Below are 23,886 nucleotides of genomic sequence, written 5' to 3' on the forward strand. Positions count from 1 at the left end.
GTTGAGTAATGTCGTCACTGCTGGGACAGACCTCCCCCTTCTCTGTGGAGAAGAGTCGCCGCCATTTTATGTGGATGAGTTTCATTTTACAGCGCAGCTGTAGGACGGAGAACCTCAGGAAACAATTCAACCTATCTCTCTTTAAACTGTTAATGGGGAATTGACTACTATGAACTGAAACTCTTCCTAAAATCAATTAACAAGTAGATCCAAGTTAAGTGACGCATAAGCCAGTAGATTCCAGTGTCGATTTGTAATTTTTTTTGCACTTAAATGTAGCTAGAGGAAATGGCCGTGGAAAGCATGACTGTCCATCCAAACTCCCCAACAACAACCAACCACGAACACATCAACAGCCTTCTCACTGACGAAAGGTCGAGTAATTCTACAATCATATTTCTATAACAACAATTTATTTATCCTGTGCTTTTTTAGACATAAAAAAGCTCGGGCTTTCTTTTTTCTTTTCAAAGGGATTAAAGTCGCCTTTTTCTGGGGAACAAGCACAGAGGTAACGAACGCCATCTTGAAACGTTGCAGAGCGCAATCTGGAAGGTCAAACACGAACCAGGGATATTTTTCAGAATTTTATCTAGCCGCCTTCTTTAAAAAATATTTCAGTTAATTTTGGAGAATAAAAATGACCACAAGGTCGAAATAGCTATTATTAATGCGTTTAAAGCAAAAGCCAACTAAATTTGAAGGTACAAATATTTTGATAGGGGGAGGGGAAGAAAAAAAATACATTTCTAATTAATTTGGAAGACCAATTTAACACTAATCAGCATTATTTATCCCAGGTTTGCAGATGGGCAGCTGGATGATTGCTAGCAGTTAGCTGACTTTTTCTTGGTCGACGGACGCAACGATAGTAGTGCGTGCAATATCTTAACTACGTCTCCCGAACAAAGAGTTCGATATGGCGAACATTTATTAAATATATCTTGTTTATCGCACGAATCGTCCCTCATCACTTGCGTTTATCATTTGGGTGTTATTAACATAGGTGATGAATTACGGATGTTTTTTGGCTAATTAACGTAGCGCGTGATTTATATAACAGCTAGGCTAATGAACTAGCTACGCACTTAAAATATGCTCGTTAATTCCGCTTAGCTAACTACGCCAAATATCTACTTATCCAAAATATGTCCCGAACGTTTTAAATCACGTAAATTTAATTAGAGTAAACGTATCTCCAATCGATTTCGGACGCTACTTAAAATAACTATGGAAAAACAAGCGTGCTCTATTGTAGCTAGCGACGTAGCTAGCTAGCTAACATTTTAGTCGTAGTGGTTGATTTGGGATATGCTACCATTAATGTAGTCGATTCTCCGCTCCAGATATATTAGTGATATAAAATACCTGTTATGCAGCTATTGTAATTTTATTGAAAATAAATGCATGCGATACTTAACATTGTTTAAAATATGAATGTGTATCATATGTATATAAAAGCTGCATACGGATAACTAAATACGTGATTAATAAGTTAGTTTTAACTTTCCTCCCCCCCCTCATACACTATTCAGATTCAAATGTTTGTCAAATCCCAGATTTCAGTTTTACCAACTCGAAACAATGCACGAATTACGTGTGACTCTGACATTTGTAGTTCTTTTACAGGAAGAAATACTTTTTAGGGTGTTACGATGCCCATTTTCCAAGATCCTGTACTGTTTCAAAAGCATTTCAAAAGTTTAAAAATGTGATGTAAAACATAACACAAATTCCCTTGTTTAACGCCCTGGTTTCCTGTAGTTTAATAGTATTGTCATGCCCCATCCAGTGTTTCTCCCTTCCTTGAAACCCCATTGTCAATAAAATAGGTTGACACCAATATTTTAAAACAGTGGATAGGAATTTCAGTACCTGTGCTTTGAATGGAAATATGAAGCCCGTCACAGTAAGTACTTCCCTGCACTATTTGCGAAGAGGCCTTCTTAACTGGATTTCTGTAGAAGTATGGTGGAAATAGTTTTCTCACTACTTATATTCTTCTTGTATTTTAACTGGTAGCAACTTAAAATAAGTTTGCATGAGATTAACTGAAATGTAAGGCATGTCAGTAACACTTAGAACCCCAAATGTGCATATTACTCAGTACCGCTGCGATTTCAGTTTAATATTGTAAGTCTTATTGAACTGTTCACACAAACCTGCATATAATTTACTTATGCCCAATCACAGAAATGCCTTTCAAATCATATTTTATTTAAGATGTACTGTTAAAAGTTGGGAGGTTCCTGATGAGGCTGTTACATGCTTTATAGTTTTCCAGTTTTGTTATCTGTCTTCATATTATGCCAAACATACAAAGCCGATTCTTAAATACATCCCTAATCTTAAATGCATCCCAATTTGTCAGTCAGATCCTATCGTTTAAGCAGTCTAAAGCAAATTTGTGCTTTTTAAGTAGTATATACATTTTTTCAGCATAGACTTAACAGTGTATAACACAATTCTTTTAAGAAAGTTAATCTGGGTAATATTTGTATGAAATGTAGCTTAAGTACAAATGAAATTCATTGACATTTTTCTTAATATTCCCTAATCATAGATATGCTGATGTCTAACTGGTGGTGTGTTTTGGATAATATTTTTAGGATATTTGTACATGTGTATTTGTGTGGCTGTAAACAGCTTAACAGAGTAGATTTGAGAGGGAGTTTGTACAGCTAAACCCACATAGAGAAAATTGATTGCAGGCCAACTCCTTGGAGTATGGGCTAACTTCCAGTAGGCATTTATTTTGTGTACAAAGAATAGACAAGAAGCTGGGACCTAGGGCAGGATCAGTGATGTAATTTTATACCCAAAAGCTTGGAGTGCGTCTAGAGAACTGCTGATAGTGCATAAAAAGTACTTTTTTATGGTTGGTAAAAGGCTTCTTGTGTCTAATTGGGGCTATAACCTCAGCAACAGGGGTAGTCAGAGTAATGTTATGGAAAATATGTTAACTGGTGGCTGGTGTGAATTTTTATTTTTTTTTAAAGCATGTGAGAAACAGCCAGTTTTAACTTGGCAGAGCAATGTCATTCCTCTGGGCATTTATTGAGTGTTAGATATAATAACCTTGACAAGATCTGCTCTCCCTGTGTTTGAGCAGACCAAAAAGGCAGAGAATTGCTGTACAGCCCCTGGAGGAGGAAATAAGATTTTCACACTCTTTGGGGTTGGTTTTGTTCAAATTAGCCTTTCATTGACAGTCTCATAATAATTAGTGGCATATATTAATCTTTTAGAAGCTGATATGTGTCTATTGGTGTTTTAGAAAGTGCATAAAAAGTTATCTAGTTATCTTGAAATTATAGTTGACCCATGGTCTGAGCTTTTCAACAGGTTTTTCTGTCCAGCCTTGCGGTTGTTTGCGTAATGATATAGTCTTTTAATAGGCTAAAAAACTGAGCTGCTATAAGTGTTCTAAGGCTTTGAAAAGGAAGCTGATAAATTTATAAATAATTCTCTATGTAACAGTTTATAAATTGCAGCAATGAGCTTTTTGGAGAGTATGCTTTTTTTGGGCGGCCTAAAGCACTTTCTGTTTAATCTGTAACTTTGTCATATTCAAATCCATCGTGATGCTTTGACAGGTGGCAGCCACTCCTAGGTTCACTAACTGACAAATTGATGATCGTTGAAAGGGTACGCAAAACCTCAGGAAGGGAATTTGGTATCATGTTGAACTTTGTATGTATTAACATCTGGCCCTATTCAATGTGGATTCTTCTAGTGCAGAAGTAGATTGATTTCTTTATAGGCTGTAATGTATAGCCAGCATGGCCAGTTGTTTTCCTTTTTGAAGAATATTAGTAGGTTTCCAGTAAGATGAGGCCGAAAACATGTAGGGCTGGCAAAGAGAGATTGCATTGCATTGTCATAGTTTTATTAATGACCCTTTGTCTAAATCTTACTGGTCTTAGCTTGCCAAGTTATCTCTGGTTACAGTTTGACACACATCCTCACATGTGTAATATGCGTACCCCTTGAGCTGTGTTATGTACATTTCAGCAGGGACAAGTTAAGTGATGGTTGAAGCACAACCCTTACTGACTGTTTTAAGTCCCTCTACCGTCTGCATCTTCCCCCTTCACTACCACCCAGCACCCCCCACAGTCAAAAGCAAAACACAATCTTTCATTGTAAATGTTCTATTACCCCAATATTGATTGATCTATGTCATTGCTTCCCATTTTCTGAACACGTCCAGGGTCTCATGAACCCTAATACCCTCCCCTGATGTGGATAAATACTGGGAATGTATGCAAAATATGAATGTAATGCACACCCCAGCTGTAAAATCATGAACATGAGTGCTGCAAACATCTTGCAATATTCACCAAAAGGAAACCATTCACAAATATGGTTGTAGTCTGCTTTTATATTGTAGGGTGCTTTCAATAAACCCATCCGCATATTCCCAGTTAAGTTACCCAGAATTACTAAAACAAAGATTGTACCCCTGAATAAATCTTAAAACATTTTATAACTTTTTTATAATGATGTATGAAGTTTGTCCCCAAAATATAATTTTGACCTGTGAAATTAGGCCACCCTGTTATTTCCATGAAAGACAATAAGTTCAGTTACTGTACATCCTGCAGCATAATGATACTTTATTAACATTATATCTGATTTGAGGAGAGTTTGTTGCTCAGGCTTAATATTGAAAGCAAATTGTTTCATAGGAACATGCCTCATCTAAGTGAATATATTGAAAAATAGTCAGAGGGGCTTCTGGGACATTTCGATTTTAAGCGTTATTTATATTTAAACACCTCAGACTCATACGTCAGGCAAGTAACCGTGAGAAAGTAAACGTGTGAAAACTTAAACCAATTGATAGAACAGAAGTACTTTTTCCACTGTTTGTTATTTGCTGGTGTTTTGCTCAAGACACATGTGCAAGCCTACAAAACAGTGAGATTCTACATTATTACCACAGTCTTTCAGGTATTTATAAAGGGTACTTTTTCCACAGCTGAATCTTGCTTGCTGTGGTGAAATATGTTAAATGGGACATACAAAAATACATACGTTTTTGCTGTGTATAATCAGGTGGTTTTCCACTAGGTCATCAAAGTTTATTAAATATAATTTGCTGCATTATGGCTTTGCTCTATAAATGGTATGTAGTGACAAAGTATAAGACCATCTTGAGAAATTACTGCCTCATCAATTCAAGGTTTGGAAGCAGCAATGCTGACACTATCAGTGGTCTTTCTAGATGGTAATTTAGGTCAAGCTTCTGACCTTATGACCGCTTATGTACGTTGTAGTGAAGTTAAAGGACCTTGGCCCCGGGGAGCTGGGGTAGCTCTGTGGTACGGTACGGTGTGGTAATGCTGTATGTGTGTCATCGTAGGCACGAGGATGAAGAGCTGGAGGAAGGTGAGCTGGAGGACGACGGGGGTGAGGCCGAGCCGCCCAGCCGGGGAGGAGAGGCCCAGGAGAAGCCACACCGCAGCAAGGAGCGCCATGCCAGCGGCTCAGATGACGACAAAGCCCATCGCCGGAAGAGGAAGAGAAGGAAAGAGAGAGAGAGGGAGAAAGAGAAGAGAAGGGCCAAAAAGAGGCGCAAATCTAGGCACAAGGTGTGACTCATTCGGCCACTGATCCAGACTAATAGCCACAGAAACCCAGAATGCCTTGCAGTCATGGGCGTCGCCGCCATTAAATCTGAGGGGGATGTGTCCCCCTCACATTTCATAATTATTTGTTTGGACCCCCCCACATTTGACATAAAATATTAGTTTTCTGCCAGTGTGTCCCCCCCCCACATTCAAAATGCTTCTGACGGCCCAGCTTGCAGTCATTGATGGACACCCGAGTCATTCTTAACATAATCAAAACTTCTTACCGTTAGCCAATCCAGCAGCTATCCATCTGTATCCTAATCCCTTACTATTCTGGCTCACAATGAGGCCAGACAGCATAGGTACACCCTGGGAGGGATGCCTTTCTGTCACAGCTCAGGCCACATGCACTTCCCCGCACTCTCACATGCTAGGAGCGATTCAGAAACGTCAGTTGCATGTGTTTGCTACTCAGAAGAAACCTGCAAAAAAAATAATTTCTTTGAGGATTTGAATCAACTCACTGAGCTACTATCCTACCTCATCTCATATCTGCAACATGGGAATTGTAATGGGGGGAATTTGAGACGCTCTGAATTACATTTTTCTTAATTTGCAGTTTAGACAGCTAATTTTGAAACTTTAGAAATAGGCTGTGTGCCATATATCGAGCTCTGTTGACCATGCTGTTTGTTCTAAGAGCTGTTTCAGTACCCTTTCAAAAATATGTAGTGAATTTTCCTGCTTTAATGAGGATCATGCCCATTATCTGTGTTTGACTATCATTAGGCCCATCTTTCACCCTAACCTTATGTGTGTGGTTTCCATAGCGACATGCCTCCTCCAGTGATGACCACTCCGACTACAGCGATGATTCGGACTACAGCCCAAGTGAGAAGAGGAAGTACCGGGAGTACAGCCCCCAATACCCCCCTCAGGTATGATATTTTCACGTATGAACATAGTTTGCACCTCAATAATAACTGAAACAAAAATGTAATAAAAAGGCAAACCTGATATTTTCTGTGCTGCTTCAAGACCATTTTATTTTTTGCCTCCTAGTCTCATTCAGGTTATCCCCCGCCCCCGCCTGCAAGCCATGGTGGACCTATGCCCAAAAAAGTGGGTTACATGAAGATGGACAAGCAAGGCTATGGCGGTTACGACGAGTATGAGGATGAAACCTATGAGGGAGAGGAGGATGAGGAGATGGGTGAGGAAGACTATGATGACTTTGCCAAGGAGCTGAACCAGTATCGCAAGGCCAAAGAGGGCGGTGGGAGTGGCAACAGAGGGGGTCGAGGGAACAGCCACGGGGGCAGAGGTGAGGAGTGGGTCCCTTTATCATGAAAAAAGGACTTGGCTGTAGAAGTTAACCTTAATTCTTTTAATGTTTTTAGACTTCATCCAACCCATTTAACTGTTTCAGTTAGGAGTATTAATAATGCAATACCTTTAAATACAACAGCAACATGACAGGTTGTGTTATGATGTTGTGGAGGAGCGGTCTGTTTATGCATGTGATGTGTCCTTCTAGGTGGTAAAGGTCGCCTGAAAAACCAGCGTGGGCGTGGCCGGGGAGGAATGAGGGGGCGTGGTGGAAGAGGTGGTGGGAGGGGCCGTGGACGGGGCAAAATGGGCGGAGACAATGACGATGGAGATGGGATGATGTATGGAGAGGAGATGGAGGTATGATATGACGTTTGTGTTCCATTAAGGTTGGTTTAAACTTCTGCGTCAATTCCACACCATAAGTATGACATAGCCGTGGACCCTATGCAGTAGCCTACGCCGGAGCAAGACCTGTGATTGGTTCGCTTCGTAGCATTTGTTTTTTTATGGGAGTGAAGAAAGCATGCCTCCCAGATGTACTTATATCACTGATTATCACTGAAACACTATTTATATCTAGCATTAAATAATCCACCCTAGGCATCGCAGCAACAGATCTACAAAACAGCATGACAGCACCAATTTCATTTACCTCCATTGTTAATTTGTACTTTACAAGACTAAAAAAAAGTAAAGAGTAGCACAAACACAAACTGTGGAAGGGAAAATGCATAAAAATGACTGTAGCATTTTCACAAAAAAATGCAACATCCAAAACAGTGTAGCACTTAGCGTTTTGGCAGTATAATTGCTGATCTACACACACCAGCACACAAGTACAAATGCTCGCGATGGCGTAGGCCACTGGCATAGGTCACGACGTAACCTTGATGCAGAAGTATGTATCAGCCTTTAGTGTTTGTCCTTGGTCTGATTTTGTAACAGGAAAGTTATTGTTAATGTGATATACAGTAAACATTCCAAGTAGCTGAGTCAGTAGTATTAGGCTTTTGCTGGGTAAAAACCCATCACCGTGTTATGCAGTTGTATACCGTATGTCACATTTACTGAAGGTAATATTTGATCTCTTTAATGTAGGTATTTAAATATTAAATATTTAATCTTATTCATTCATACCATCAACTGCAAGAGCCATTAGAATAGTAAAACATTAACTTTTATGTCATTTTCAGTATATAGAAGACGATTATGACAACATGGGAGAAGATGATTATGATGATTACTCTAAGGAGTTGAATCAGTATAGGAAGTCAAAAGATCGTGGCCGGGGTGAGTGACACCGACTGAACTTAATATCTATTGCATTGGTGCAGTGAAAAGAATCCTTTTATTTTTTATTTGTGATTTTGATCTGCAAACTCCTATAAATAAAGGTGTTCACTGTAGACCCATATCATGTCGATTGCTGTATTCTGTTTTGCGTGTCACCTCATCTTTACTGTAACTTGTATGAATGATTTTTGGCTCATTATGTTGCGCTGTTGACTTAGGTGGTAAAGGCGGGCGAGGCCGTGGCCGGGGCAAGGGAGGTCGCGGCATGAACCGTGGTCGAGGGAGGAATAGAGGCAGAGGACGAGGAGACCAGATCCATGATGAAGACAACAATGGAGATATGGATATGGGGGTGAGTCATCCAGCAGCTAAAAAATGCTTCTAAACATAATACACTGTCATGTGCTCAATTATTGCCATTTGCAAGTACAGTGCAGTGCATATGAGACCAAGAGACTTCTCTCTACACTGCATGGCTCAAATGCAAAGTGCAACCATTGGTTGTCCTCCCTGTCACTGGATGCAGTTATGTTTAAGGTGGTGTATTTTATGGGCGTTTCTAAATATGATATGCATTGGTGAGGGGCTGTATATTTAGAACAGAATTCTGTTTTGGCAGGATGGTGGAGGCGGCCAACGGAGGAATGACCAAGACAAGCATGGACAGGACAAGAAAGGCAAAGCCATTTGCAAGTATTACGTTGAGGGACGCTGCACTTGGGTAAGTAGTACTGCGGTTTAAGTATCTGACACATTATTCTGCCACTGAACACTTTCTGCAGTTTTCACGGATGCTTTTCTTATTCAGGTGTATAAATATATTGCAAGTCCAACAAGGGATCAGTTAATTCACGTTGTCACAGCAAACTTACAGCATCTTTTAAATTATTAGTTGTGTTTAGTTACACCAACTGCTATGTCCATTTTAGCTCGATATATTTTCTTAATTTGTAAATTGAGTTATTGCCACCAATTTGCCTGTTTTTTTTTTTGGTCAGATTTCTAACCATGCTTCCATTTAATACGTATCTTGAGTGGCTGTTTAGTGCTCCATGTAAGTTTTTTTCTTTATATCTTTAGGGAGAACATTGCAACTTCAGCCATGACATTGAGCTGCCCAAGAAGAAGGAGCTCTGCAAGTTCTACATCACCGGCTTCTGCGCGCGGGCAGAGAACTGTCCATACATGCACGATATCCTTCATTACTGTCTGTGAGGAGGCTGCAATTCTGCATCATCCAGTTACACCCTGTTTTCATAAACGCACAGTGTCTCCCAGTCCAGCTATCTATTTTCCTATATATCCACATAGTTATTTTTTTCTCTGATTTTTATTGACTGAAAAGTTAATAATTTTAAACCTTGATCTGTTTGTTATTTGGACTTGGAGCAACTGATGAACATTAAGGTCAATCTGCAAAGATTCTCTTATTATGCACACAATCCATTAAATGAGATTGATCAATTTGTTGGTAGCCCCTTGACTGCAGAACACGAGATTTTCCCTGCAAGCTGTTTCACACCACCGGAAGCTGTGTTAATGGGGAGGAGTGTATGTTCTCACACAAGGCATTGACAGAAGATACCCAGGATCTTCTGGACAAGGTGAGCTGCAGATATTACCATTAATGGGTGTTTTTTTTCTTTTTGATGAGTTATTTTTTCCCCTAACCTTTTACTTGTTTCCTCTGTTTGCTTTACTGTGTCTACCGACCATGTCCAATAATTGATGTAGTTTACATATTGAGTCATTTCAACATTTATCTGATTTCTCGCTCTATCACTGGTACCAGCACTAGTTTAGATCACTCGTCTCGTCTGTTGCTTGACCGCTGCCCGATCTTTGTTTGCAGATGCTCGCAGAGGATGCAGAAGCTGGGGCTGAGGATGAGAAGGAGGTTGAGGAGCTTAAGAAGCAGGGCATCAATCCCTTGCCCAAGCCCCCTCCTGGGGTAGGATTGCTGCCAACGCCCCCTCGGCCTGGTCCTGCTGACTCGAATGCCCCCGTAGATTTTGGACCTCCTGGTCCTCCACCAGGTCACATGGCACCGCCAGGCCCACCGGGCCCAGGTGGAGGTCCAGGACCAGGCCCTTGCCCACCTCCTTGCCCAGATGGAGGCCCCTATCAGGGACCACCTAATGCAAACGGACCTCTGCCACCTCCTATGGGCCCTCCATCCTCCTGTCCTGGAAACTCCGGGAAAAAGATTCCATCTCTTTTTGAGATTGTGGTGCAGCCCACAGGACAGCTGGCTCAGAAACTTGGCGTCAGGTTCGCACTATTAAATAATTATTAAATAAATTGCACTATTTTAAATGATACATTCATATAAAAAATGTTTAGCTTCTGTAAGGTAAGCTAACGGGCCATTTCCCGCACCTACAGAGGCCAAGTCCCTGGCGCTCCTCCGGGCCCCCCAGGCCCTCCTGGCCCCCCTGGACCTACGGGACCTCCGATTGGCCCTCCCCCCCGCTTTCCCGGTCCTCCTCCCCCAGGACACATGGGACCTGCCCCGCCTGGAATGATGCCCCCCGGACCCCATGACATGCCTCCCATGGGTCCCCCAGGGATGAACCAGGGTCCCCCTTCGATGGGACCAGGGCCTCCGATGATGGGAAACTTTGGTCCAGGAGAAGGGCCACCTCATCCCGGAATGATGCCCCCTGGACCTCCACCACCCGGGGGAAACTACTACGACAATTTCTACCACCAGAAACAGGGCATGGAGATGGAGGACAATGGCACAGAAGGTGAGGCGTCCTCCTGATTTGTCTGTACTGCAAAGGTCTGTCAAGATTAGTCTATCATCCTACGCTTTCTTTCAGTTAAATCGTGTAGAATAGATAATCTACACTTATTTGATTTAATCAAATCTCATAAAAAAAAAAACTGCATTTATCACGCTTATATATTACAAAGGGTGGCATAGATTTATCAGAAAAATTTAGCAACTGGAATGGTTGTACTCTATGGTCATTTCAAGATTTATTATCATGTCTACCTTCTGCACTGAATTTCTTAATTGCATCCGTATTGGTAATATGCATCAGGTTATTGCCAGTAAGTACGAGACAGAACGGCAATATTCAGCGCCAGAAAACAGATCGTAAATCCTGGTTGTGTGCTTCGTAGGAGAGGAGTACCAGGAGTACGGGGGCATGTCGGAGGGTGAAGGGGGCGGCTTCGGCGATCAGGCCTCTGGAAAGCAAGGCGCCATGATGGCCGCCGATGCGCCCTCCGGTGGCGGCTCTGGCAGCCAGCAGGCAGGTATGGCGGTGCCCGACTTCCTGCCACCCGCCCAGCGCGTGCTGTTCATGAGGATACAGCAGAAGCAGCAGGAAGAGGAGGAGCGGGCGCGGCGGCTGGCGGAGGGCGGCGCCGAAAGGGACACTGAAGGTAACGGCAAGGGAGAAGGTCACTGTTTTAGTACATCAGCTAAGTTAGCTAACTGCATGTCCTAGTAATAGGAAAGCTAGTCTGATTCTCTGCGTCTCAAATTAAAGTAGTCAAAATATATTAGTGGATTTGGCCTCCTAGTCCCACCTGCAGCCATGTTTGCCTCTTGTGAAATGGTTAATAGTACATCTGCCCACTAGGTGGGGCTGTTGTGCCACATTTATTTTATAATAATTCAGGAGAGTATAGAATTTTTTTTGAATTTGGTGATCAGTGTATATTACTATAATACTATAATATAATAGTAGTGTATATTTTAATTAAATTTTTATTTTCTATACATTTTCATTTACATAACGTAAAAAAAAATATTTTCGTTGCAGGTGATTCTGCCAACTGGTATTCCAGTGAGGATGAGGATGGAGGTGGCAGTGTCACGTCTATCCTCAAGACACTTCGGCAGCAGACTCAGGGGGGTGTGAAACCTGAGGGGGGTCCCAGTGACCCCCGACTGCAGAAGGCCTCCTCCCTGCAGCCTCCCAGCCGCCCTGCTGATCCCCGTCTGGCTCGTGACCCCCGACTGTCCCGGGCCTCTGACCCCGGCTCTGCTGCCGAGTCCGGTGCGGCTGCCTCTCCGTCCTCTGCCTCGTCTAGCACTCCGGCGGACCCTCGTCTCGCCCGACACGCAGCCTCGCTTCACCACAAGCCCGACGCCCCCCATGCCCACAAGCCTCCTGCTCCCACCCCTGGCGAAGAGGAGGAAGTGGAGCGGGTGCTGAGAGACAAGCCAGTGCCCATTCCCTTGGACCCCCTGATGGGGATGGCCCTGAGAGACCCACGTTCCCAGCTGCAGCAGTTTAGTCACATTAAAAAGGACATCATCCTCCACAAGCCTCACTTCTCCAAGGGGATCCTGTGGAACCCCGAGGACTTGATCCCTGTGCCCATCCCCAAGCAGGACTTCCTTCCACTTCCTCCGGGAATCCCCCCCGTCAGCTCTCTCGACCCCCGTCTTTCTCGGGCGCAGCAGCAGCTTCACACTGCCCCCACCTCGGCTGCAGCGCCACCGCCTCCCGCCGCCGCCGATCCCACCGCCCCCGCCGCCCTCCCAGACTTTGAGCTGCTCTCCCGCATCCTCAAGACGGTCAATGCCACCGGCACCTCCCCCACCCCCCCTCCGTCATCGGGGCCCACGCCAACAGCCCCCGCTGCCACGGAAAAGCCCGTCGATCCTCGTACGGCCCGCAAGACACCCGCTGACCCCCGACTTCAGCCCCAGAAGTCGGCGCTCAAGCAATCCGCCGAGTCCCCAGCCCCGCCAGCTTCTACAACTTCATCTGTCCCCTCCCCACCCACGATTGCCCCCTATGACCCTCGGCTGCTCTCCGCAGGAGGTACTGGCCGGGGGGTTGGCAGTGGCGGGGGCAGCCAGAGCAGCGTCTTGAGCGGCATCAGCCTCTATGACCCACGGACTCAGAGCGTGGCCAAGTCCGACGGAGCCGGCGCCACCACGAACACTAGCGGCGTCACCAGCACCCCCGAGCCGACCAAGGCGAAGGCCAAAGAGCCGCTGTTTGTGCGCAAGTCGGCTCTGGACCAGCCCGAGGCGGAGAAGAGCGGCGCCGAGCCTGTGACGGACCGCTACAACAGCTACAACAGACCCCGCCCCAAGCCCGCTCCCTCACCTTCGGGGAGTGCGAGCACAGGTGCGGCCGCTGGCACCTCCTCGGCCGGTCCTGCACCCACTGCAGCCTCAGAGCAGCCACCGCCTGCCGTCCACAATCTGCCCGTTTCCACCCTCTTTAGTATGGTGAAGCAGGCGAGCAAACCCAGCGGCACCGGTAGCCCCTTTGGGGGCAGCAGCCCCGCTGAGACTGACAGCGCTGACCAGGATGCCGCCTCTCTCAAGGACGTCTTTAAGGGCTTCGACCCCACTGCCTCACCCTTCTGCCAGTGAACAGTGCTCTCACCCTCTCTGTTCTTTTTAAATGTCCAGCGCAACAATATGTAAATGTGCTGGGGGCAGATGGAGATGTGCGTCTGCTTTTCCTGTCCTTGATATATCACAGTGTTGGAAAATTCTATAAAACTTTTGGGGGGGGGGCGGGTATGGGTGATACTTATGACTAAAGGGGAAAACTTCTATTTTAAAGCAAACTTTAAAAAATGTATAAAATAAATGTATTCCCGTTTCATGAATCCCTCCATAATTTACAAGGAAATAAAGTGAAAAAGCCACCTAGTTCCATGTACCTTGGCTTTATTTTGTGAAATACACTCCTACAGCCTCCATCAGTTGTGTAATACTGTTCTGAGGCTAGATGGCCTTTCCTTTGAGGTTCTACTTTTTTTTTCCATTGTTTTTTCCCCCCACTGGTCCTGTTAGAAGGTTTCCTGAATAATTGCTTCTTCTGCTCTGTCTACATGCGTGTGCAGTGTTGTTGCACAAGTCCTGTCATTCCAGAACTGGAGGAAGTAGGATGATAGAAAGCATGCACTGCCACAGAGAAAACCAGGAGTTTTCTTTTACTGGGAGGACAGTTTGTTTCAACTATCAGCCGTCAATCACAGTTGTATTTTAACAATTTTAGCTATTCTCTGTTGCAGTACACTAGCTTTAACCCTGTGTGTTTGTTTTGTTTTTGGGTGGGAGAAGGTTGCAATGTTTTTCCCCCTCCTTTTGGGGTTGCAATCACACACGCTTTCAGACCCTGCTTGGATTAAAAAAAAAAAAAAAAGCTATTGTACAATGGAAATCCGCTCCTGATTTTTTTGTGTAATATATCATCTTTATTTATTTTTTATACTTAACAAAGAAAATCTGTTTTGTTTTGTTGTTTGGCATTTGAATTTGATCCTTTTTTTTAGTTTCCTTGCTGTACTCAAAATAAGATGTAATTTAAGATGTGCAACCTGTACAGTGAAAGAAGAAAAAAATCAGATCAGGAAGTTTTTAAAAAATTGAGAAAAAGAAAGCAAAAAAAAACATGCACTTTCCACCTAGGTTCAGACAGCCTTGCGTGACCAGAATGCACCAAGGCATGTTGTAATTTTTCCTTTACAAAATGGAAAAATGTCAGCTTTGTAAATCCCTATTTCAGAGAACGCAACATTTTGTAATCATTTACTGTAGTTGAGACTGAAGTATTTAATAAAGGCGATACAAGCTCAACTTCAGAATGAATCATTACAGGAATTTGTGTCTTTCTTTTGGGGTCCGAGGCTGGGTGTTTGTTGTTTGCAAAACTTTAAGGAGCTCTCAAACAAGACCATCCACTTCCATTATGCCATTTCAATTGTTCATTCAATTAATGTACAATTAATAAAACTGACATTCACTAAAACGCACCTGCCCACAATGAATTTAAGCTTTTTCAGTTTTGCTTTGCATGAAATGTCTCGTCTGACATTCTTTCATGCCAGCTAAAGTGAAGAATAAATTTTACTTAAAATTGTTTTGAGTCTTTCCTTTCCCCCACAATCAATGGTTTATCTTTAGAATTTTTGTTCATTAGTCCACATAAGTGGTGTAACAATGATATTCTGTCATAATTCTTTTAAGCCAATATGCATGAAATGTTTAAGAGTTTTAATGTAAAACTGAAATGGATGATCACTTTGAGATCTCTTACTTTGGACTTAGCAATCCTGAAAAAGTTTTTAAAAACCAGGATAGACCAGGAATGTCAATGAAATGTTCTACATACATATAATCACAGGATATGACAAAGACTGTTGACCGGCTTCCATAGAAATTCTTTGGTGTCAAGCACCTTAAAGTAAGTTGATAAAATGATCTGAAATCAGCTGGTTTTTGAACAATTTTTTTTTATCAAACTACTATGAAATGAACGTATTATCAGAACTACATTGTGAGTCATTGTTTCCAGGTATGTTTGTGTGTAGAGTTACGAGGGGGTGGAATATCTCCGGTAAATTTCTGGAAACATTCTGGGAAGTTTGCATGGAAATTTTTCATGGGATCTTTGGGAATTTACAATGCACTGGTCATTTTGTAACACTTTTGTAGTTACCTGTGAGTTCTACTGCTTACCACTTACATGTCCACATGATTGAGTCGAAAACCGGATCAGTGAAACACTAAACTGTGCTATGTTCATATTTTTTGTTATTGTTTTAAATATAAAGTTAAACTGCAATCGTGGATATATAATATTCAGAAAACTAGTCGGCTAATCCTCAAGTAATCCATCGATGTAATGGATGAGATGTAATATTTTAGCTAGCTAACTGATCTCATTGATGTTTTAGTAAAGTTTATTCTGTGCTGATGTAACTTGCTCATCCTAAGCCCTCTCACCAGTTGAAGCAATATTCCCAGAATAAGCTACGCCTCAGCGCCACTGGTCTCCCTTTGGCTCTACACACACAAAAGCCCACAACAGGCTTAAAAATGTACAGGTGGAAGCTCAGGCAAATCTGAGGCTCTTTGAGTCTGACCCTCACCCATCCAACACCACAGCTGAAGTGGATAGTGATGCAAAAGATGTGAATTCTGACTCAGCCTCTTTCCTCGTGCCTTGTTTGTATTCAATAAAGTGTTTGAAAGTTAAAGTGCTAAATCTTAAATCTACAAATCTGTAGTATGTTTGATAACTGTACGTACACAGGAAAATATTAATTCCCCAAAAATTCCCAGGAAAATCCTATGGAATGCTTTCTTCATGATTAGCCGGCATTATTACAAATCAAAGCTTTTAGAATATGTTGCATTAGCTATTCATTTTAAATGAGAAGTTTATTTAAACATCCTATATAGTATATACCAATAATACACAATCATCTGGAGAAGTGATCTGGTATATAACCTTACTATATTTCTACATTTCTACTATTCATAAGTACATATATTAGACAGAACAATAATCTGTACAGAAAATTAGTATAAGTAATCTGCTATAATTACTATTTTTTGTATCACTTAAAAATACAGTGGGCCTATTCATATTTTCTCCATCTTTCCACTAGTGGATGCTAAAGGTAAATAAATCCACAAAGCGATTCAATGGCAATTAATAAGTACTAATAAGGTCAGTGGATTTGAGATCTGTGCGCATGGTCAGAAAGTCATGGGTTCGTATCATTGGCTGCTCTAGGGGGGGCTCACTGGGCCTCGTCCCTGAAGCCAAGCTTTAATCCAGTGTATGTCTTTTTACATAAAATGACTACTAAGTAAACAAATGCATGGTGAGTGTGATTACCTATTGTATTTTATTGTTATATGTGACGCACCCACTTCACAAAACACTTGCTAAAAGATCGAGGGGAGGTTAGAACAGGAAGTGGTCAGGAATACGTAGTGTTCCATCATGGCGCCATCGGCAGATAAGCACGCCAGGCGATGGAGTCCCGTAGCCTGCCGCCTGTGTGTTTTTGGGAAGAGTGGGCTGAAACATTTACCGTATCCTTCCTCCCAGGTCATCCCTTGGACTCCTGTTCCATTTCCCCTTTCGTTGTATCACCCTTTGTTATACCATTGGAAACGGATGTGCTCCATTTGTCAACATTTTGTACTGTACTAACCTGACTATTCATTGTTTATCATATCTGTTTTCAAAGCAGCTATCCTAAAGACTGCATGTATATCTTATAGTTATTACAGGAAGTCCTCTGGTTATGAATGAGACCCATTCCTTAAGTTTGTCTTTAAATCCAGTCTGTAGATAAGTCGGAACAGGTTCATAGGGGTCTTATTTAGTGTCAGTCAATGTTTTTCTTAGTACATGTATTACATATCTACTGTACTGTACCTCAAGCCGAAAAACTGCGGAAGCCACACAATGTTTTCACGAGTGTCACTAAGTAGTGCGTGCGTTCGTTATTACAAACTGGGCTGTGTGGAGAAGGACCATGCAGTGCAGTGTCACTGCCTTCTGTCACTGTGGGCAAATGCACAATTGCAGACCATGGTCACCTAATTTAATTGGACTCCCCATTCTTTTCAAAACAATATCGAATATTAATTATTCCTAGATCAGCTTTGAAGCTAATATCCAAGAAATAAGAAACAGTTCTACACCAACATCCACAATTGCTGGAACCCCAGGCTGCTCCCTCCAGGTGTTACGCTGGAGTGTGACAGCAGTGATTCCTAAACGTGCGTATTGATTAAGCAGACAAACAGGCAGACCGGTGTTCTGACAAAACATCCTACCTATCGAGACGTGCTATCGAGCCTTTCTGCGCATGTGCAGTTCCACCGCCTTGGGATTAGGGTTAGGTTATAGAGGGTTAGGGTTAGTGGTTTTTGGGGGGGTTCGGGTTATGGGTTAGGGTAAGAGTTAGGGTTAGGGCTATCGATTAGCACTACGGTATGATGTTTTGATAAAGTAGGACGTTTTGTCAGAACAATTAAATAACAAGGCATGTGAGTCCGGGATTTTTTTCAGAGCAGGCACCAGTGGCTATTCTAGGATTTGACGCTAGGGGGCTCAACCCCCTGGAGAAAACTGCTAAAACGAATAAATCAATGAGCGGAAACAATAGAATGACTCATTCTTTCTGACTATTATAGAACATGCTTAGATACACACACCTTTCCAATGTCATATCACACCCACCCCCCCCCCCAAACTCATTGTATGAAATAACATGTTAAGTTACATATGAATCTTCAGGCGAACTAAAATTGTACATAGCATGTGTAAATCGAAAAAAACAAACAAGACAATATATAGGCCTAATGTTTTTGTGTTAAAGTTCATTTCTGGTTTTAATTAGATGTAGGCCTAACCGGAATTTATTACTCCAGTAAAACCTTGACAGGTCTAAGCCTAGCTGAACGTGTAAATAATTGTTTGGAGTCATTATGTGTGTGAGAAAATGGCTCAGTTTCTGTTAGGAATATTTATTAGTTGGTTTGCTCATCTGCACAATGTTTTGTAATTAATGGTTTCTCATACCCACTTTGTAAAATTCTAATATAAATTTACAAGTTTCCTAGTTGTAAACGAAAATTATAAAGTGACATAAAAAGGTTAAATATGAGAGGCAGCCTACTTGTTAGGCAGACTTGTTAGAAGCTGTTGTATCAGCAAAGCAGAAAAGCAAAGTGATTTACCAAGCCACGAGTAAGCAGTCTCTAATTAGATTAATTGCCACAGGGAGTTGCCCATTTGTTCTGGCCGACGTGAAAATGACTTTAGCATCCTCTTGACAGTGACTACGCCTTTCTTGTTTTTGTCGTTTTTACAGGCAGCACAATCGTAAAATGCAAATTATTGCGTTTTTAGGTGAGGTAATGAGACTTTTACAATCACACACGCCATTTTCTATTAACGAAATAAAATTACACGATGTGATATTTTCAGACAGTGAGGCGTAATTGTTAAATAGTATTTTTGGCGGATAGTTATTATAATTATTAACCTCTGTCTATATTAAACTATTAGGACTATGGATACTTTCTGCAACAGTTAGAATAAGAAATTGAAAGAAATGGCTCTCGTGGTTCAAAAAAAGAAGATGAAGCGTAGTAGCCTAATGCAAAATAAAATAAAGGATCGATTTGACGTTAATTTCACAATAACTGACGTACGTGATAGAAACAAAATCATTTATATCTTGATTTTGTACACACCTCAGTAAGAAATAAAGACACAGCACAAGAAAAAGTGGTTATTTGAGAAACGCCTGTGACTTTTCTGCACCCCCCTCCTTCCATCCAGGACCATCATATCACACCCACTCCCTCAACCCAGCCTCCTCTCCAGTTTCAGTCGAGCGTCTCATCGGCTCCTGAAGCTGCTAAGAGGTTTACTTTAGATTTACTTCACTGTTACTAGCAAATGTCGGGAGGGCACTGCGTTCACAAGGAGCGCGCAGTCTCGCGTTAATTCCTTAAAATACCGTAGTTCTCTATTGTACAATTAAGGTGAGTAGCTACGAAGTTTCTGTTTTTGGTTTTTCTAACATCATAATGCTGTAAGCCTTTTATTGTGCGCAAATTGTTTGTTTCATTGCTGCTTAATCTGCTTTTAATATAGCGCCTTATGGTGCTACGATTGGTTATTGACCTCTACTGTTTAAAAGGGGAAATTAACTTAAATGAAATGTATAATTTGTACAGTCACACATTGAATGTGTTTTAGTGGGCATATGAAAAAGGAAGGTGTAAAAATCAACAATCAGTTTGAATAACCAAAAAGTTATTTTTAATTGCGTGGAGAACATTACCTATTTTGATTATTTTGAATACATTTCAAGGCAAATTGTAATCTTATATTAACTCTTATATACAGCAATGTAATTAAACTAGACGAACACATTGCTTAGGTAGCGCATAAGATGAAATGTGTTTAAACTTATAAACACAGATGTGTACGTTGCTTGAAAGTAGGTTACATTGGTGTGAATCTCAAACTGAATTGGTGTGTCGATGGATTAGTTTTGGGTTTTTTCGGAATGATTGTGTTCGGGATGATCTCAGTTTAACTCTTACATAAGGGATTTCTTGCAAAATCAAGGGACACAGAAGTTCAAGCCTCAGTAAGGCTGTGGTCAGCATCCAGATTTATTTTTTGTAAAGCTCATTAACACAGCATCACAAATAGGAAGTGAAATATGCACGTTTCAGGTCAACATAATTTGAAAATTAAACTAATGATGTACAGTTTCTACACATTTTCTGGCTGACAGAACAGCTCAGGTCGTCTTGTGTGTTTTTATCTTCAAAAGAGCTTTCTTTATGATTTGTTAATATTAATATTAACGTATATTAACTAGTCTACTAAATAACTTTTTTTTTGGTTTGTGAAGTATAATGATAAATATCTGTGAGGCGGAAAAATGTTGAAAGTAAGAGTCTAATTTAATGTTCTAAGTGACGCCATTGGTACGTCAGACTACTTCCATAAATAGGCCCTGGGTGAGTAAGAGCAGGGAGTGAGAGAGGATTAGAGCCGTATCCGGCGCGAGGACTGTTACGGTCCCTTGTTTTAAGTCCACATGAAGAGTGCGTTCAGATATCAGAGCCATGGGGAAGACCTTAGTGTGAGGAAAAGATACTGAGAAATTAACTACTACTTAACTTAATTTCTGTTTAAGCGAAAGCATAAAAACACCCCCCCCTCCCAACTTTTTTTTTTAGGATACTATACAGGGAATTCACTTTTTGGGATTAAACATATGATGCAAAATTAAATAACACAGATTCAAGTCAAATTAGGTTACTAAGGTTTAAAAAAATTTTGATTTTTAATAAAATCACAATTCCTGGAAATGTGCAGTTAAAAGTGTGTTTGACACACAGCACAGAAGCTTTAATGCTATAGTGTGGAATAAGGCAGAAGGAACAAATATTACTTTTGAAAATGCATGTCACCATACATAAGGGAAGTCTCTTATAAACTCAATAAATGGTAAAAATGTAAAATTACAGGCAGAGGATGTCGCCCTAATTTTAAACCACAGTCCATTATAATCAGGAAGCGGACAGTCATTGTGCCATTGTTATCTCCAGCCTCCAGCTATTTGGAAACAGCATCGGATCATGATATTAAAGCGAATGATTGACTTATATTAAGTCATAACTTTAAAAGACCACTTTAGATTCGTCATGGCAAACATCCTTTTATAGAACATTTCTGCGAAAGAAGGAAGTAGGGAATTTGTATTAGCACTTGCAATTTTTCTACTTTTTAAATGATTACATATAAGATTGGACATTTTGCTGGTGGGGCATTTAGAATGCACGATGAACCACTGATGAAAAGTGTAGAGTAGTGGAGTATTCCAGGAGACTTAATCTAACCTCAGTTTTTTGTATCTTATTTTTTCCATTATTCTTTCTGCAGGGCTCTGTAACGAGTTTTCTGACATTAAGTTGCCTCGATCACCTTCTTCAATCAAGGAGTGCTGCATACACTAAAGTGGCCATACCTAAGGGAAGCCTTTTTCTACTGGTTAGGGAGCCGACTAATCACTTCATGGAGAAGATTGCTTCTGAAGGTCATGGTATTCTCAAGAACATCCCTGACAATCTGATGGCAAAAAAAATTAATTGCTGGTAACATATTTTAAAGGAAACAGGCACATAGTCTGTCCGCATCATTCTCCTTTCATTCCCATCTTTGTTTTTATGAGGGAGGAGCTTAAAGCCAGACCGATGATTGGTTTAGCCCCACGTTCCTCTTAAGCCCCTCCCTAAAGCAGAGAACTCTTTTAGACGCTATTAGCTTCATCACTGAATTCTGGGTAACAAAATGCCAGCCAAGATGCCAATGTACCTGAAGACTTCCACTCCAAAACGGGGCAAGAAGCTGAAGTTGCGAGATGTCCTTTCCAGTGACATGATTAGCCCCCCGCTGGGTGATTTACGTCACAGTGCCCACGTAGGTCGTGATGGTGAGGGAGATATGTTTGGGGATATTGGCTTCTTGCAAGGCAAGCTAGACATACTTCCATCGCTAAGCCGGTCCGACGGCGACTGCCAGTTGGATGAGACTTTCCCTGTGGATGCTAAGGATTTGCAGTACCCTCACTGCCATTCTCACCCCAACATGACCATTCTGAAGAGCACCATTTCCATGCCAGTTTTTGTGGCCCCTGAGCAAGCCCCCCCAAAACCACCTCGTCTACACTTAGAGGAGAACCCACCCCATACTCAGCAAAAGCAGCAGCAGCCACAGCAGCGCTCAATGTCCGTCAGCGATGAGCATGTTCATCGAGGAGGCTGCTATGGAGATTTCTGTCATGACTTCAGCTACTCTGTCGCCAACCCTGCTTTCAGGCATCTAGTACCATCCTCAGAATCCTTCTCGGAGGCTTCTTCTGAGGACTCCATGCCTGATGGTGGCCTGCCGTTGGACCCCCATCGTGGACTCAGCCTAGACTCTGATGCTGGGCTGAGCAATGAAGATCTGCATAGCGAGCGTAGCGAGTCACCAGGTTTACCCAACTCGGACTCGCTTCTTGGCCTCGATATAGACCTAGGTCCCTCCATCCTGGAAGATGTGCTAAAAATCATGGACCGCTATAAGACCATGGAGGATGCTTATGAGCTGTGAGATGGAGCAGGTCGGACTGCAGTGAGGTTTCCAGATATTGCCTATCCTCCTCATTATGTCTGTTGTCTTATTAAGGAGAAAAGAGAGAATGATAAAACAGCTAAACTAAAGCTGTACTAATTTTATTACTGGAGTAGGAAAGTCAACAAGCAATTTATAACATTACAAATTATAATCATCATTTTTGTTGTGAAGAAACGGAATGAACAACACTCATGTTTTGCTATTTTAATGATGACAAAACAGACAAAACTGTGCTATTGTTAACTCAAGGTCTTTAAAAAACATAATTTAAAATAATGTTGCGTATATTTTTGTAAAATCAGTACAATGTAATAATATACATTATTTCCAAAATGTAAAGTACATGCTACAAAGTAAGCTCATCAAAATTAATAACATTTTGACTTATCAATGTTTATTGATGTTTAGCGAGATATTATCATGTTGTTGTAATACTATACTGGATTGTTGTGAGGAGTTTATTACATCATCAATGTCCAGGGAAGAAGAGGATGAAGTGAATTAAAGAGAGCAAAAATCCTTTTTATGGATTTATAGGGGTACAAAAAAAGTTCAACATACTTCATTTTGAGATGAGAGCCTTTGACCATAGAGTGGCAGCTGGGGAAAGATACAGTAATTCTTACTTAAAGAAAATGAATGAAATATTTTTGAAAGTGAATATAATGGAAAAGGCTGGAAATGTAGATATTTTCTGCATTTGTTGCTGTAGACTATATTTTTGCTGAAATTCACATTTGGTTATAAAATTCAAATTGTTGGCTTTATTGTTATAAATCTTACCCTATCGTATTCTCATTTTGTATTTTAAATAAAAATAGAAATCAAAACAATGTGCTCTTTTCCTGTACTGTGGTGTTTTTTTCCTTGATGTCCTTTTAATTGTATAGTGTGATCTATTCATCTAGATTCCATAAACACTTTTCCAGCACAATGTCAGGGTGAGACTGGAGCCAATCCCAGAAAGCAGAGCAGGGAGAGGGAGCCCCCTGAATGTCACATCAGTCCAAAAGAGAACAGTTCAGATAATCATGTTTGTAGACTATGGATGAAACCCATACAAACATGGGGAGAACATGCAGATCCTTCTTCCACCTACAGACAGACAGACAGACAGACAGACAGACAGACAGACAGACAGACAGACAGACAGACAGACAGACAGACAGACAGACAGACAGACAGACAGACAGACAGACAGACAGACAGACAGACAGACAGACAGACAGACAGAC

The 23,886-nt window shown here is 41.6% G+C and overlaps 2 protein-coding genes across 2 annotated transcripts; both read left to right on the plus strand.

The window, feature by feature from the left end:
- The first annotated feature begins 72 nt into the window (after positions 1–72).
- Positions 73–14,784, plus strand: zc3h4 (zinc finger CCCH-type containing 4). The gene is made up of 14 exons (XM_023812091.2): positions 73–374; positions 5,369–5,597; positions 6,410–6,517; positions 6,642–6,903; positions 7,117–7,268; positions 8,105–8,201; positions 8,423–8,556; positions 8,824–8,925; positions 9,285–9,396; positions 9,699–9,808; positions 10,057–10,475; positions 10,590–10,954; positions 11,337–11,600; positions 11,984–14,784. Exons 1-14 carry the CDS (start codon positions 289–291, stop codon positions 13,555–13,557), a joined length of 4,014 nt encoding a protein of 1,337 aa, XP_023667859.2. The 5' UTR covers positions 73–288; the 3' UTR covers positions 13,558–14,784.
- Positions 14,785–19,333: 4,549 nt separating this feature from the next.
- Positions 19,334–23,484, plus strand: LOC111844033 (cdc42 effector protein 2). Its single transcript, XM_023812112.2, has 2 exons — positions 19,334–19,494; positions 21,416–23,484. The coding sequence occupies exon 2, from the start codon at positions 21,824–21,826 to the stop codon at positions 22,625–22,627; it is 804 nt and encodes a 267-aa protein (XP_023667880.1). The 5' UTR covers positions 19,334–19,494; positions 21,416–21,823; the 3' UTR covers positions 22,628–23,484.
- The last annotated feature ends 402 nt before the right edge of the window (positions 23,485–23,886 follow it).

Source organism: Paramormyrops kingsleyae, chromosome 17, assembly GCF_048594095.1.
Source record: "Paramormyrops kingsleyae isolate MSU_618 chromosome 17, PKINGS_0.4, whole genome shotgun sequence".
Lineage (NCBI taxonomy): Eukaryota > Metazoa > Chordata > Actinopteri > Osteoglossiformes > Mormyridae > Paramormyrops > Paramormyrops kingsleyae.

Excerpts from the sequence above, each read along its gene's own strand:
- zc3h4 (XM_023812091.2), top strand. The coding sequence starts at position 289 with ATGGCCGTGGAAAGCATGACTGTCCATCCAAACTCCCCAACAACAACC. Across the intron at positions 8,926-9,284 it reads TTGAGGGACGCTGCACTTGG|GGAGAACATTGCAACTTCAG; the intron begins GTAAGTAGTACT and ends TTATATCTTTAG. Across the intron at positions 10,476-10,589 it reads GCTCAGAAACTTGGCGTCAG|AGGCCAAGTCCCTGGCGCTC; the intron begins GTTCGCACTATT and ends CCGCACCTACAG.
- LOC111844033 (XM_023812112.2), top strand. The coding sequence starts at position 21,824 with ATGCCAGCCAAGATGCCAATGTACCTGAAGACTTCCACTCCAAAACGG.